Source organism: Ipomoea triloba, chromosome 12, assembly GCF_003576645.1.
Source record: "Ipomoea triloba cultivar NCNSP0323 chromosome 12, ASM357664v1".
Lineage (NCBI taxonomy): Eukaryota > Viridiplantae > Streptophyta > Magnoliopsida > Solanales > Convolvulaceae > Ipomoea > Ipomoea triloba.
This window is the reverse complement of record NC_044927.1, coordinates 20,299,702-20,315,167: the sequence shown is the minus strand read 5'-3', so window position 1 is coordinate 20,315,167 and position 15,466 is coordinate 20,299,702. Positions and strand designations below refer to the sequence as shown.

Sequence of the window (15,466 nt, the reverse complement as noted above, 5' to 3'; positions counted from 1 at the left end):
TTTTTTTTTTTTTTTTTTTTAAAATGTTTTTTTTTTTTTTTTTTTTTTTTTTTTTTTTTTTTTTTTTTTTTTTTTTTTTGCAAATCACCGCGTCACGTTGTTAACATTTCTAAAAATAGTTTTCATGTACACGTCGAAAAACCTTATCTATTTCCAATATTATGTGCGTGCATCCGACAACGTTATTAACTTGCGGTCTAAATCCTATGCAGTGTGATACGAATTGTAAAGTCCAAACTCACAGGATCCAATAACAATAACAAACTCTGTAAACAAATTAAATAATACAGAACTTAACAATAAAGCGCATTAATTAATTCAGAAATTAGCACAACACAATTGCACGTTTGATTTGAAGTTCCAGAATGTGGTCTCGTAGTCAAATTTAATAATTCGTTAGCAACTATCATACAGTACATAATAGACAATCACCATCGGCTGTTGACTTCATCCGTGCCTAAATAAAAATTAGCATTAGTTAATTGCACAATATAAAAGCATAGACAATTCATATAAAATGTTGTACCTTTGGTGTCGGGATCCGGTTCCACAAAGCGGCGGGCAGCGTTGTCTTGTAGCCTCCTTGTTGGCTGCTGCAGTTCTTGCTCTTCTTGAACATTTGACTGCGACCGTTGAGACTGTATGCTTTCAACGCCGCCTTGCACAGATGAGGATCCAAATAAGTAGTCGTGGATGGGGTGTTGAAGAGGATTTGAATCGAAGTACGGTCTCGGGTCTTGAACATGGAATAGACCCTGACCTACTTGCGATGACGACCCGGGCTGTGTAGGATCATACACCGCACTTAATGGGGTGTAATAATCGTCATGCCCAGATTGGTCATACGCTGCGAATCCATACCCCACAGACTGGTGGGGAGTTGATGAGAACTGGCCAAATCCAGAAGACATTAGCGGGTCGAACGTGGTATTTTCCGGAACATAACCGCTACTGCCTTCGCCCCAATCATGCGTCGCGCTACTATGGCCATGTTCAAATGTGGTGAACCCAGGATCATCGCCATAAGCACGTTGCGGGGCGACCACAATAGCTAATGCACTGTGCTCATCAATGTTGTGACCGTCATCTCCATCATCATCCCCATCATTATCAGCCTCATCCGCTTCGGCTGCCGGTGCTTGATGCTGTTGTTGAGCCGCGACTGCCATTTGCTCTTGCAGTGCAATGTTTATTGCGCGTCTACCCCGACCACCGCTTCGTGGACCACCGCGCAAGTGTTCCCTTTGTCGGCGCGCATCCCTGGGTTGAGGGGGTATTGGCTCATCCGGCATGGGAGCATTTTGTAGAACTTCAGGCGTGATGTACATCAAGTACTCATAGTCGCTGCCCATCAATGCCAGCCGCGAGATATCATTCAATTCCATTAAGGCTGCAACGTGGTTCTCATCGGGATTGTTGACAGCTGCAGTCCCGCAGATTTGTTTTGTTGAATCATTAATTTGCGAGGATTTGTCTTGTTGAATCTTTTTTAATTTTTTTTTTTATCAAAAGAGTAAGATGGACTGATGTAGTTCATCTTACCCTCTTTAAAAACAAGTAATAAAACATTAAGTCCATCTTGTTGAATATTAAGTCCATCTTCTTTAATATTTTTATATTCTTTTTTAATCAGAGAGCAAGATGGACTGATGTAGTCCATCTTACCCTCTAACAAAAAAAAAAATTGAGTCATTCTCGACATGGACTTAAAAAAAAAGAGGGACACGGACTTAAATAAAATAAAGTCTGAGAGAGAGTAAGATGGACTGATGTAGTCCATCTTACCCTTTAACAAAAAAAAAAAAAAACTAAGTCCTTCACTGACACTGAATGAGACGGACTTAAATAAAGAGTAAGATGGACTGATGTAGTCCATCTTACCCTCTAACAAAAAAAAAAATTTAAGTCATTCACGGACTTAAATAAAGTCTGACTAAGAGTCAGACTTTCCGTGAAGGACTTAAATAAAGATTGACCCACATGTGTTATTTTTGTTGTAAAAATACTCCAAATCTCACTATAAAAACTACTAACTTCATCATTTCCTTCAAATCTTTCATTTATTCGCAAACTTCATTTATTTGCACTATTCTACCTTCAACAAATTCATACCAAGTGTTCTTCATATTTAGACATTACAATGACAATTTTTGTAAGTTTTAAGAAAGACTTCATTCTTGATAATCAAGGTTATCAAACACACCGTTATTTTGCAATAACCATAGTCGGAAGAAAAATATTGTTTGCAACTGTAAGGCATACAATAGAACATCAATATGTATGTTCTCCAGCTCCGTCTTGGATAAATTATTTGAAAATGTTAGGTACAACAGTGCCAGAAGCTATGTTGTTTGAAGAATACGAGGATGCTGAACGATATGCTCAAGATATTCTAATTCGTTTACAAGCTATTAATTACCAATCACGTAAGCTATCCTTATAGTTTTCCATATTTTGCATTTATTTTTCTTTTGTAACTACATTTATCCTCATACGGTTTTTATTTTTTTAAAGCTTGTGCCCAAAGACATTTGTCTGATGTTACTACATGCACTATTACATGGTTTTCAATTACAATTACATCACAAATAACAATGGTAATTATATCTATGTATTTGTTACATTAATTGCTTTAATTTTATCAAATATTTATGGATATTATTTCTTATACACTTTTTTATAATTGCGATGTAGAAAATTCCAAATTGCATGCATCGACATTTAATGCAACATTTAACAACAAGCGCGATTTTGCTTCATGCCCCCACATACGGAATAGAAGTATCCCTTGAAAACATGTGCTTCACTACCAGAGCTTCTGATTTCATGACAGATCATGGTTTAAATCTTGGAGATGTTGTATTTAGACATATTGGCTTTTTTACTTTTGAAACATTTCTCTATTCTGCCAACGACAATAAAAAAAAGGGAACGCAATCGTCAGGGCCAATACTTAACTTCCCGTCTTTGTGAGAGCGGTATCATCACGTAATAAATTATCATATACAAATTATATATTTTACTACAAATATTAACTCATCTTTTTCATTTTGTGCTAGACCAAATACGGGTCAACGCAAGGTCCGCTCTACCACCATCTTTTTCATTTAATCAAATAAATGCATGGCATTCTCTCTATGTTAAATTGTCTACACGATCCGCGGTAAGTAACATTATACATTGTACCTTATACTTCTTTCAACATTATCTTTATTTCACTAATTTTTTTTTCACATTTGTAGCCTACGAGATTATCTCGATTCCTTAGTATCGCAGACGTGTTCAGTGAGCCTCTTAAAATTATAGTAAGACAGGGAAAAATTGAAATCAACTTTCAACCGGTATGGTTCACCGAACAGTGGGAAGAAATTACGTCGCATTTTCAAATAGCACGAACAGATTATGTGATCTTATTCAATGTAGCAGACAATGTTATACAAATGTTCATTATTAGTAACTGTCATGTTGAAAATATTTATCCGTGGTCGGTTAAATATTACATTCGTGACAATCTGTATGGTGAACTTAACCGTTTAAATAACACCGGATGAAGTTTTCATCAATTTATGTTTATCATTATTATTATTTAATAATTNAAGAGTCAGACTTTCCGTGAAGGACTTAAATAAAGATTGACCCACATGTGTTATTTTTGTTGTAAAAATACTCCAAATCTCACTATAAAAACTACTAACTTCATCATTTCCTTCAAATCTTTCATTTATTCGCAAACTTCATTTATTTGCACTATTCTACCTTCAACAAATTCATACCAAGTGTTCTTCATATTTAGACATTACAATGACAATTTTTGTAAGTTTTAAGAAAGACTTCATTCTTGATAATCAAGGTTATCAAACACACCGTTATTTTGCAATAACCATAGTCGGAAGAAAAATATTGTTTGCAACTGTAAGGCATACAATAGAACATCAATATGTATGTTCTCCAGCTCCGTCTTGGATAAATTATTTGAAAATGTTAGGTACAACAGTGCCAGAAGCTATGTTGTTTGAAGAATACGAGGATGCTGAACGATATGCTCAAGATATTCTAATTCGTTTACAAGCTATTAATTACCAATCACGTAAGCTATCCTTATAGTTTTCCATATTTTGCATTTATTTTTCTTTTGTAACTACATTTATCCTCATACGGTTTTTATTTTTTTAAAGCTTGTGCCCAAAGACATTTGTCTGATGTTACTACATGCACTATTACATGGTTTTCAATTACAATTACATCACAAATAACAATGGTAATTATATCTATGTATTTGTTACATTAATTGCTTTAATTTTATCAAATATTTATGGATATTATTTCTTATACACTTTTTTATAATTGCGATGTAGAAAATTCCAAATTGCATGCATCGACATTTAATGCAACATTTAACAACAAGCGCGATTTTGCTTCATGCCCCCACATACGGAATAGAAGTATCCCTTGAAAACATGTGCTTCACTACCAGAGCTTCTGATTTCATGACAGATCATGGTTTAAATCTTGGAGATGTTGTATTTAGACATATTGGCTTTTTTACTTTTGAAACATTTCTCTATTCTGCCAACGACAATAAAAAAAAGGGAACGCAATCGTCAGGGCCAATACTTAACTTCCCGTCTTTGTGAGAGCGGTATCATCACGTAATAAATTATCATATACAAATTATATATTTTACTACAAATATTAACTCATCTTTTTCATTTTGTGCTAGACCAAATACGGGTCAACGCAAGGTCCGCTCTACCACCATCTTTTTCATTTAATCAAATAAATGCATGGCATTCTCTCTATGTTAAATTGTCTACACGATCCGCGGTAAGTAACATTATACATTGTACCTTATACTTCTTTCAACATTATCTTTATTTCACTAATTTTTTTTTCACATTTGTAGCCTACGAGATTATCTCGATTCCTTAGTATCGCAGACGTGTTCAGTGAGCCTCTTAAAATTATAGTAAGACAGGGAAAAATTGAAATCAACTTTCAACCGGTATGGTTCACCGAACAGTGGGAAGAAATTACGTCGCATTTTCAAATAGCACGAACAGATTATGTGATCTTATTCAATGTAGCAGACAATGTTATACAAATGTTCATTATTAGTAACTGTCATGTTGAAAATATTTATCCGTGGTCGGTTAAATATTACATTCGTGACAATCTGTATGGTGAACTTAACCGTTTAAATAACACCGGATGAAGTTTTCATCAATTTATGTTTATCATTATTATTATTTGATGAAGTTTTCATCAATTTATGTTTATCATTATTATTATTTAATAATTTTTTCATCAATTTATGTTTATCATTATTATTATTTAATAATTTTTTATCTTTTTAAATAAGTTACTAAATTATTAATCATCTATCAATAATTATAAATAGATTCAAAATCAATATTAATTAATTATTAATCATGTCTAATCAATAATTAATAATTAATCATGTCTAATAATTATAAATATATTCAAAATCATGTCTAATCATTATTTTCATGGTTCTCGATTCATTTCAATAATGCACAGCAAAAAAAAAAAAATCTATCCATAATCATATCTAATTAATAATTAAAAACTCAAAGTCAAAAAAAAAAAACAAAACAACTCAAAGCACCTAAAAACAAAAACAGTAAAAAGGAGTCTGAATTTCACACAAGGGAAAGATGGACTCCCGAATGTCACTTTACCCTTTCTGGTGTCCAATACCCATGCACGACATTGTGGGATACAAAGTTAAAATTAGCCTTATCGAGGAAAGCGCCCCGAATATGAAGGCATTAACAAGAACTTGTGACTTTCAAGTATGATAATATAATCATGCTCGGCTGACTTGTTCATTTTTTTGGGTGCAAAAATCAAATGATCTGAATGCTATTTAAGGTGGTTTAGTTCTCTCAGAAGAAAAATGGAAGCATCTTGTTAAAATTTTCTTTTGGGATTTTTAGATCAATTCCAAACCACAACCCTTCACGGGTACAAGAAAAATGTTAAAATTTTAAAATTAGGGATGGAGTCTCATCAGCAGCAGTATGAGAACAACCTCTAAGGTCTAGTTTCTGTGTTCAGCTGAGTTACCATGATTTATATCATTCCAGATGCTTTCTTGGGTCGGACGTGGGGAACCCTTAAGGTTGAGGATTCAATTTTTTTGGGAACAATAAGAAAAATGTTAAAATTTTAGGAAGACAAATCAAAATCCTTTTCTTGAAGAGTGGTTAAGTTTTAAGAGCATCCTTAGTAGTAGGTTTTTTTTTTACGGTTTAAATAAATAATAAAAAGACAAATTAGCCGCCCTACTGTGGCAGCTACGCACGCGTCTTGCTATTGCCTTTGGATTCCGTGCGATAGCATTACTGTTCCAATAACGCCACCTTGCAATTGAACCCAAACACTCTTTCTCTCTTACCTTCTCTCACCTCCACCTCATTAACTAGTGTACCAAAAAAACTCAAATAAACCATTGATATGGTTGCTCAAAATAAATATTATTTAAGTTAGTACGAAATTGTATTTAATAATATTTTTTGTTAGTTGGTCCAGAAGTACGTATATAAGAGTTAGGCTTTGTTATAATTTTGATTTTCTTGTGACCAAGAATAATGATCATAGATTCATAGGAGCTTATTACACAGATAATTCAACAAAGTTACGTAGGGGAACTTTAAGGAGTACTATTTGGAGAAGGTACTCCAGTGAAGGTTATAACACAAAATAATGTTGAAAACTTAAGATGGTATACAATTTGTGTTATCGAGGAGATTATTTTAAATTGTATTTTAAAATTGTTTCATAGAGTTATATTATAAGGTTAATATTTAAATAGGTGGTAAATTTAATTTAGTAAATCATTAAACTTTATAATTGTAAAAATGGAAGGTTCATCACTAGTAAAAAGTTTTGGGCATGATCATACAGATTAGGATGTGTTCTCCAACTGCGATATCAATATTTCGTGTCTTATTATTTTAATTATCATTGTTTAATTAATATTTAGAATAGTACAGGGAGTAATTCATTGAATTGATACTCCGAACAATTTTACTTTGTTATTCATACATTTTAAAATAACAATGCTGCTCAATTTAACTAAGGCATGTGCAAATTTGGTGAAGAAATTTTCCAGATTGATTGTGCATCATGAATTGGAATGACATGTTGGACTAAAATTAGTGAGAAAAATTACTTGAAGATGTCCAATTTCGTGGTTGCACAAGGGAGGAAGCACAGCACAAGAAGCTAAAAGAGTGTCACATGGGCAAACTAAATCACATTTAATTTAAAGTTAATATTATTGAGACTCTTGATATTTCATTTCAATTAAAATTAATGGAGTCTTTTGATCTCCTTGAAAGTGATGCATCGCCCTATTTAAAGGCGGCTAAACACAATCAGGCATGAATATAAACCAACGAAGTTGAAATCAGAAATGTATAGACATTTTGTTGTTTCTTTTGTGTTGAGAAATGTTTTTCTAGGTTTGTTGATTTTATGACTTTTGGGTAGTTAAAGGCATGATTTTTGGGTAGTCAAAGGCAGACCAACACTACTTGTTAGAATAGTGCGAATATAGGAAAAATATATACAAAGAACATAGGTATTGTATTGCTCAGAATTATCGTAATCCTGGACTACCTCATATTGGGAGTCTCTGTTACATTATAACTAATAAGCCCTAATCCTACTAATATTACAAATGAGTTTTTTCCCAAAATGGTCCCTCGACTATTGCTCATTCTCAATTTTGCATTTCGGCTTTCAATTGCACCTAATGTGGTCCCTCGACTTTCAAAAACTTACCCAATTTGGTCCTCCGTTACATATTCCGTCAAATCAGTGTTAAAATGGAGGGCATTTTCGTCAATTTACCTATTGTTAGCCTAATAAACATTGAGAAATAGTTGAGGGACCATTTTGAGAATAGTCAAGGGACCATTTTAGGAAAAATTATTTTATTTATTTCATTTTTGTTTATTTTCATTTTTTAGACACTATAAAATTAGAATTTCTATACATTTTTTTCTTACAAATATAAATAGTTAAAATCGCGCAATCCAAACTATTTGTTTATTTTCATGTTTGTTAGAAAAAAACAAACATGCGCAGCGGAAGCATGAAATCACTTTTTCAATGATTCTATGTAAACGAGGGAGTTAGAAAAGTTTACCCTTGAAGCGTGCTTTGACAGAATCAAAACCGTCCAATCGTCCGGCCTCTAGTCTGTCCACCGGTCGGGCACGCGAGAACTCCTAGAGATTTCTACGTGAAACTGTTTTCAGACTTAATCTCTTTATGTCTTCTCTCTCTATTAAGAAATAGGGCAAGGCTATATATATAGCCTGGTTTGGGCCCAAAGGTTCTAGCCTTTAAAAGCCCAAAACTACCAATATTGAATTAATCCATTAATCAATTATTAATGTATTAATTCAATATCGATAACTCTTTATCGATTTCTTTTAAAGTTCTCAGCATTACCACGAACCATTAAGGTGTGACTTTCTAGGTTCATAGTCAAACTAGCAACGAGTAATATTTAATAACTCATTATTAAATAACTCGTAAGTCATGAGTGACACCTAGCAGTATGTCATGACTACCTAGTTAACAATGAATATATTTTATAATATATTATAATGAACCTTTCAGTTACAAATATCATGCAACATTCCTTCCACACAACACTTGTTCCGAACCAGGTAAAGGTCATGGTCAAACTTAGTCAAACCCATAAACCCGGTCAATATGTCTATTCAATATTCTTAACCTGAAGTCCAACTTCATTATACTCTGGCCAGAGATTCTCGTTGTATGATTATTGAATAGACTGGAACATCCTTGTTACCTCAAGGTGGTGGATCCTTTATTGAACGCACACATGTCACCGTACAACACTGAACTAGGCCACCAAGTACACTTATAGTCCCATAAGGAACAAAAAGACGCATACTGGCAAAAACTAGTCCACCATATGTACGAGACAACCATGTCGTCTCAAGTTAAAGGATTATTGCATACTTGTAACATACAACATACCGATGACACGCAGGTAAACACCATACGGTACGTTGTAGTCAGTCAATGTTCAATGACTTGTTCTCTAACAATCATCCACATGTCCACTCTCTGTATCTCATACAGAATGGCATGAGACTCACCATAAGAAGGACAATGTGCTAGTCTTATCGGAATTCTAATGCCCAATTAGAATTCCTATGACTAGGAACATTTTTACAATACTTCATTTATTAATTCTTTGTCACTCATATTCTTAACACTTAAGAATGAAGAATTAAGAAGATTGTATGGAATAATATCAAATATTAACTAAGCCTTAATAAAATAAATAAAATAATTATTTATTATATTTATTTAATAAGAAATTAATGCCCAAAACAATAAATGTTGGCTTCTAGGGCATACATGTCTAACATATACTTTTTTTGTTTTTTTTTAATGTTCATAGACAATCAAGCACTATGTATCACATTAAATATTACTTTTACCATTGAAAATAATATTTTTTTTCAAGCGTAGACACCCAAAGAGTGTAAAATGTAGGGAAAATATTGGACCGAAAGGTAAATTTTTCTAGTAAACTTCTCAGGTGAGCCGAAAAGTAAAATCTCATCAATGTTTCCTACAATATTTTCTGTATTTGATTTCGAAGTAATTATTAAATTTTATATTAATTNTTATTTCATTTTTGTTTATTTTCATTTTTTAGACACTATAAAATTAGAATTTCTATACATTTTTTTCTTACAAATATAAATAGTTAAAATCGCGCAATCCAAACTATTTGTTTATTTTCATGTTTGTTAGAAAAAAACAAACATGCGCAGCGGAAGCATGAAATCACTTTTTCAATGATTCTATGTAAACGAGGGAGTTAGAAAAGTTTACCCTTGAAGCGTGCTTTGACAGAATCAAAACCGTCCAATCGTCCGGCCTCTAGTCTGTCCACCGGTCGGGCACGCGAGAACTCCTAGAGATTTCTACGTGAAACTGTTTTCAGACTTAATCTCTTTATGTCTTCTCTCTCTATTAAGAAATAGGGCAAGGCTATATATATAGCCTGGTTTGGGCCCAAAGGTTCTAGCCTTTAAAAGCCCAAAACTACCAATATTGAATTAATCCATTAATCAATTATTAATGTATTAATTCAATATCGATAACTCTTTATCGATTTCTTTTAAAGTTCTCAGCATTACCACGAACCATTAAGGTGTGACTTTCTAGGTTCATAGTCAAACTAGCAACGAGTAATATTTAATAACTCATTATTAAATAACTCGTAAGTCATGAGTGACACCTAGCAGTATGTCATGACTACCTAGTTAACAATGAATATATTTTATAATATATTATAATGAACCTTTCAGTTACAAATATCATGCAACATTCCTTCCACACAACACTTGTTCCGAACCAGGTAAAGGTCATGGTCAAACTTAGTCAAACCCATAAACCCGGTCAATATGTCTATTCAATATTCTTAACCTGAAGTCCAACTTCATTATACTCTGGCCAGAGATTCTCGTTGTATGATTATTGAATAGACTGGAACATCCTTGTTACCTCAAGGTGGTGGATCCTTTATTGAACGCACACATGTCACCGTACAACACTGAACTAGGCCACCAAGTACACTTATAGTCCCATAAGGAACAAAAAGACGCATACTGGCAAAAACTAGTCCACCATATGTACGAGACAACCATGTCGTCTCAAGTTAAAGGATTATTGCATACTTGTAACATACAACATACCGATGACACGCAGGTAAACACCATACGGTACGTTGTAGTCAGTCAATGTTCAATGACTTGTTCTCTAACAATCATCCACATGTCCACTCTCTGTATCTCATACAGAATGGCATGAGACTCACCATAAGAAGGACAATGTGCTAGTCTTATCGGAATTCTAATGCCCAATTAGAATTCCTATGACTAGGAACATTTTTACAATACTTCATTTATTAATTCTTTGTCACTCATATTCTTAACACTTAAGAATGAAGAATTAAGAAGATTGTATGGAATAATATCAAATATTAACTAAGCCTTAATAAAATAAATAAAATAATTATTTATTATATTTATTTAATAAGAAATTAATGCCCAAAACAATAAATGTTGGCTTCTAGGGCATACATGTCTAACATATACTTTTTTTGTTTTTTTTTAATGTTCATAGACAATCAAGCACTATGTATCACATTAAATATTACTTTTACCATTGAAAATAATATTTTTTTTCAAGCGTAGACACCCAAAGAGTGTAAAATGTAGGGAAAATATTGGACCGAAAGGTAAATTTTTCTAGTAAACTTCTCAGGTGAGCCGAAAAGTAAAATCTCATCAATGTTTCCTACAATATTTTCTGTATTTGATTTCGAAGTAATTATTAAATTTTCAATATTTTCTGTATTTGATTTCGAAGTAATTATTAAATTTTATATTTTTTCTGTATTTGATTTCGAAGTAATTATTAAATTTTATATTAATTTACTATTTGATTTCGAAGTAATTATTAAATTTTATATTAATTTACATTATTTAAGATATTGTATGAAATCTTTTATATGTTTTCCTCTTCTTATTTTTTTATTAATTATTAATTATTAAGGCAAGTATAATTTATTTTGTAATGTGGATACATTATTTTTAATAATTTTGATTTAATTAAATTATACCTTAATTATAAAAATCCTACCTAATAATTTTAGTATATTACACCAGACACAATAATTATTATAAATAATGTTTAATAATTGTCAATTTGTATTCAACAATAAAATTTATAGTTAATTTTTAAGTCAATCATAAAATCTTTTGTGTTGTGGGCACATTATTTTTAATTATTTGAGTTTAATAATATTATATCTTATTTATAAAAAAATCCAAAGTAATATATTTAGTACTACGGATGTGACTAAGAATTATTTTAATCAGTGCTTAAAAAATGAGTATTTATAAAATTTACGAAACTTATTGTAAATCTGCATAGGAATAGTTTGTATATTTAGATAGAGGGAAAAAAATGTATAGAAATTCTTATTTTATAGAGTCTAAAAAATGAAAATAAACAAAAATGAAATAAATAAAATAGTTTTTTCCAAAATGGTCCCTCAACTATTTCTCAATGTTTATTAGGCTAACAATAGGTAAATGGATGAAAATGCCCTCCATTTTAACACTGATTTGACGGAATATGTAACGGAGGACCAAATTGGGTGAGTTTTTGAAAGTCGAGGGACCACATTAGGTGCAATTGAAAGTCGAAATGCAAAATTGAGAATGAGCAATAGTCGAGGGACCATTTTGGGAAAAAACTCTATTACAAATACTAAGTCCAATCCTTATCGAAAGTTGAAAAGTAACTAAAAAGTCCTTTAACTAGCCCCTACACTAGCCAAATTCCATCTCCTACACCCCCAAACCATAGTTCTAGTTCCTGCATGTTGTTTTTGTGAGGAAAAGATCGAGCAACCGAAGGATACTTTGGCGATTCGATTCTCGAATTCATCCCCAAAGACCCGTATCAATAAGGCTCATTACAATAGCCTACAACTATATATTTAATAATATGGATTAAAAAAACATTCATTCCATTCTAATACATATATGAATTCTCAATCTCTACTTCATTAATTTTATTTCTTGATGTGACAAATAATGATAATTTATTTTTTATATCAAAGATTTGAGTAGAGGAGTAGGCCGGAGTCGGGAATGAAATGTGATACTCCGAGTAGTATTTTCGTATCTTCATTTTACCTGCCATATCATCATGTTAGTATTATTTAACATCACAATTCTCAAACGTAACCTTAATTAAAGTAATTAACAAAACCCATAGAAAAGTTTTTAAAGCTAATAAAGCTCAATGTTTAAGTTATTCATGTAGCCAATTATATTAACATAATTATGACTTAACGGTGTTAAGAAAAAATATGAAAGATGAGAGGTACCATTGGAAACTATTTGTATTAATTAGTATAAGAAAGAGATTAAAAAGAACAAGTCTTTAATGCAATCTATTACACTAACACATTTTTATTCATGTTATAACGTAACCTTAAAATAGTAATATTATTGACTTTTATTATATTTAGTAGATTTTTATAAATGTTAGTCAAATGGTGTGATAAAAAAATGGGGTTTCGATGAGAACTGTATGAATTGTATTGAATGAGTTAATGCAAAGATACAGATTACATGGATATATATAATGAAAGACTCCAGAAGACTAGAATAGGAAATCACAAGAAGACTAAAATATGGAGTCATACTGACTCAAATACAGAGTCCTAATACCATTAAAACACTCAAAAACAATGACAGAAACCATTTAAAGGACATAAATAATGTAATATATTTACATTGTGTAAAATTTCTTTAATGTATGTATGCATACATGCACACACAATACACCCACACATTACAAATGTAACTATATACATACATACATACATATATATATAGAGAGAAAGAAAGAAATGAATGTATGTAACAGTGTATACATATTTTAAATTATATAAACAAACATTTATCAATTTCAAATATTTGTCTAAATTTCATGGTGTAATGACTCATATTGTGAAACCTATAAAGGCATTTGAATGTGTTAACCATATAAGATGTATCTAATTTTTCTAGAAGCGAATCAGTTGCATGCCCATACTTCATTTTGTACATTATTTTACACTAGTGGTGTGTTCATGATAATTTATCTAGTTGTGTTTGATATGCAAATTGTTCTTCCTTTATTTACCTAGAAAAATGAAGTTTATGATTCAGCTCAATACTACATTCTCAGTATCTATCTATATATAATAATGAATGTTAATCTCAGTAAAACAAAAATTTCCAATTACATTTTTTTATGTGATCTATTATGCATAGCAATAATCTTCATTTCTTTAATTTACTATCCTAAAAATAAAAATTATTATTAAGCTTCATGAGTTGAGAATATTGTTATTATGTCATACTCTGCTGCTCTTGATTATTTCAAGTGTCAATATATCATTAAAAAGGGTTTGTGTCATTATTATTTCAAGTGTCAATATATATCTTTAAAAAGAGTTTGTCATTTTTTTAATACTGTTCATACATACTTTTCTCAACCTACTGAAGGTACAAAGGTCTTTGGTGTGTCAGTTTTTTATTTTATTTTATTATTTTGTGCATGGGAATCCATACTAAGCTTTGCCTCATCCTATTCATCCCTTTTTCCCCAAACAAATGAGAAACTCAAATAGACAGGTATTCAAATATCATAGAAGATTAGCTAACAGTAAAATGTTTACAATTAATGCAATTCTAGCTTTAAAATAATATAAAGAGAAATAATGACTAATCACCTCTTGTCCTCTTGTACGTTTCTTGATCTTTATCTCTTCTTGTACTTCAATGTGAATGTGAAATTTCATTAAAGACATGTAGTATTTATAGTTCCCACCAAAATTTAAATTCCAAAAGATGTAATCATTATTTTTTAATATAGCATGCTTTTATTGTACATAATAACTTGTAAAATAAATATCACATTGGTAAATGATACTAATTAATTACCTGTATATCTTTATCAATTAAATAGCAATTATTAACACTGAAAAATGGAAAATAGTTCTAATAAACTTTAAATAATAAATTAAATTTTAAACAGTTTAAATAACTACTTGATTATCAAGCAAACCCAAAATAAATGGTACAAATTTTACAAATTTTAATTACTACCAAAACGATGTCGTTTTGACTCGAGCGGGCATTGACAACCAATTGCATTGGTTAAATCTAGAACCTTTATATTATATATATAAAGATATTATATCTGCAATAGAAATTGGCCATGTAATATTAAAGATATAAAGATATTATATTTGTATTGGAAATTGGTCAACTAATAATAATGGCTACTTTTTTTATAAAATAAAAATAAAAATTGAACAACCAATAAAGGCAAAAGATTTTTTCACAAACAATAGAATTAAAAATATTTTCACACTTTTGTATGCGTACAATACTTTAAAACTACGTACTTTTAATTAGATAGGAAAATTTATTTTTCTTTTATTCAACAAATACTTTTGCTTTAAGACTACCGATATCAATATATTTTAAAGGGTTTTTGAAATAGTATCAAAAAGTTGAATTGATTTCTTCTTGATGTGGCGGGTTGAAGGTTTGTTTGTTTGTTTTTTTGTATTTTGTTTTTTTTTTTTGTTTTTTTTTTTTGTTTTTTTTAGATTGTTTTCTTGCAAGAGTTTGCATTTTGTTTGTTTTTTTTTGTTTTTTAAAAAAAGACAGTGAGACACAATTGCGTCTCACTGTCTAACTAACGGACGCATGTAGTACACACTTCCATTGGCGGTCACTTTTAATTGAAGACTCATATATATATATATATATATATATATATATATATATATATATATATATATATATAT

At 31.0% G+C, this 15,466-nt stretch overlaps 2 protein-coding genes across 2 annotated transcripts; both read left to right on the top strand.

Annotated features, from left to right (window-relative positions):
- Window positions 1-2,284: 2,284 nt before the first annotated feature.
- On the top strand, window positions 2,285-2,973 carry LOC115999506. Its single transcript, XM_031239354.1, has 3 exons — window positions 2,285-2,426; window positions 2,515-2,597; window positions 2,695-2,973. Exons 1-3 carry the CDS (start codon window positions 2,318-2,320, stop codon window positions 2,971-2,973), a joined length of 471 nt encoding a protein of 156 aa, XP_031095214.1. The 5' UTR covers window positions 2,285-2,317.
- A 966-nt stretch (window positions 2,974-3,939) lies between these two features.
- On the top strand, window positions 3,940-4,634 carry LOC115999505. Its single transcript, XM_031239352.1, has 3 exons — window positions 3,940-4,087; window positions 4,176-4,258; window positions 4,356-4,634. Exons 1-3 carry the CDS (start codon window positions 3,979-3,981, stop codon window positions 4,632-4,634), a joined length of 471 nt encoding a protein of 156 aa, XP_031095212.1. The 5' UTR covers window positions 3,940-3,978.
- Window positions 4,635-15,466: the final 10,832 nt, after the last annotated feature.

Coding starts and splice junctions, on each gene's coding strand:
- LOC115999506 (XM_031239354.1), top strand. CDS start 2,318: ATGTTAGGTACAACAGTGCCAGAAGCTATGTTGTTTGAAGAATACGAG. Junction 2,427..2,514: donor AGCTATTAATTACCAATCAC/GTAAGCTATCCT, acceptor ATTTTTTTAAAG/CTTGTGCCCAAAGACATTTG. Junction 2,598..2,694: donor TTACATCACAAATAACAATG/GTAATTATATCT, acceptor ATTGCGATGTAG/AAAATTCCAAATTGCATGCA.
- LOC115999505 (XM_031239352.1), top strand. CDS start 3,979: ATGTTAGGTACAACAGTGCCAGAAGCTATGTTGTTTGAAGAATACGAG. Junction 4,088..4,175: donor AGCTATTAATTACCAATCAC/GTAAGCTATCCT, acceptor ATTTTTTTAAAG/CTTGTGCCCAAAGACATTTG. Junction 4,259..4,355: donor TTACATCACAAATAACAATG/GTAATTATATCT, acceptor ATTGCGATGTAG/AAAATTCCAAATTGCATGCA.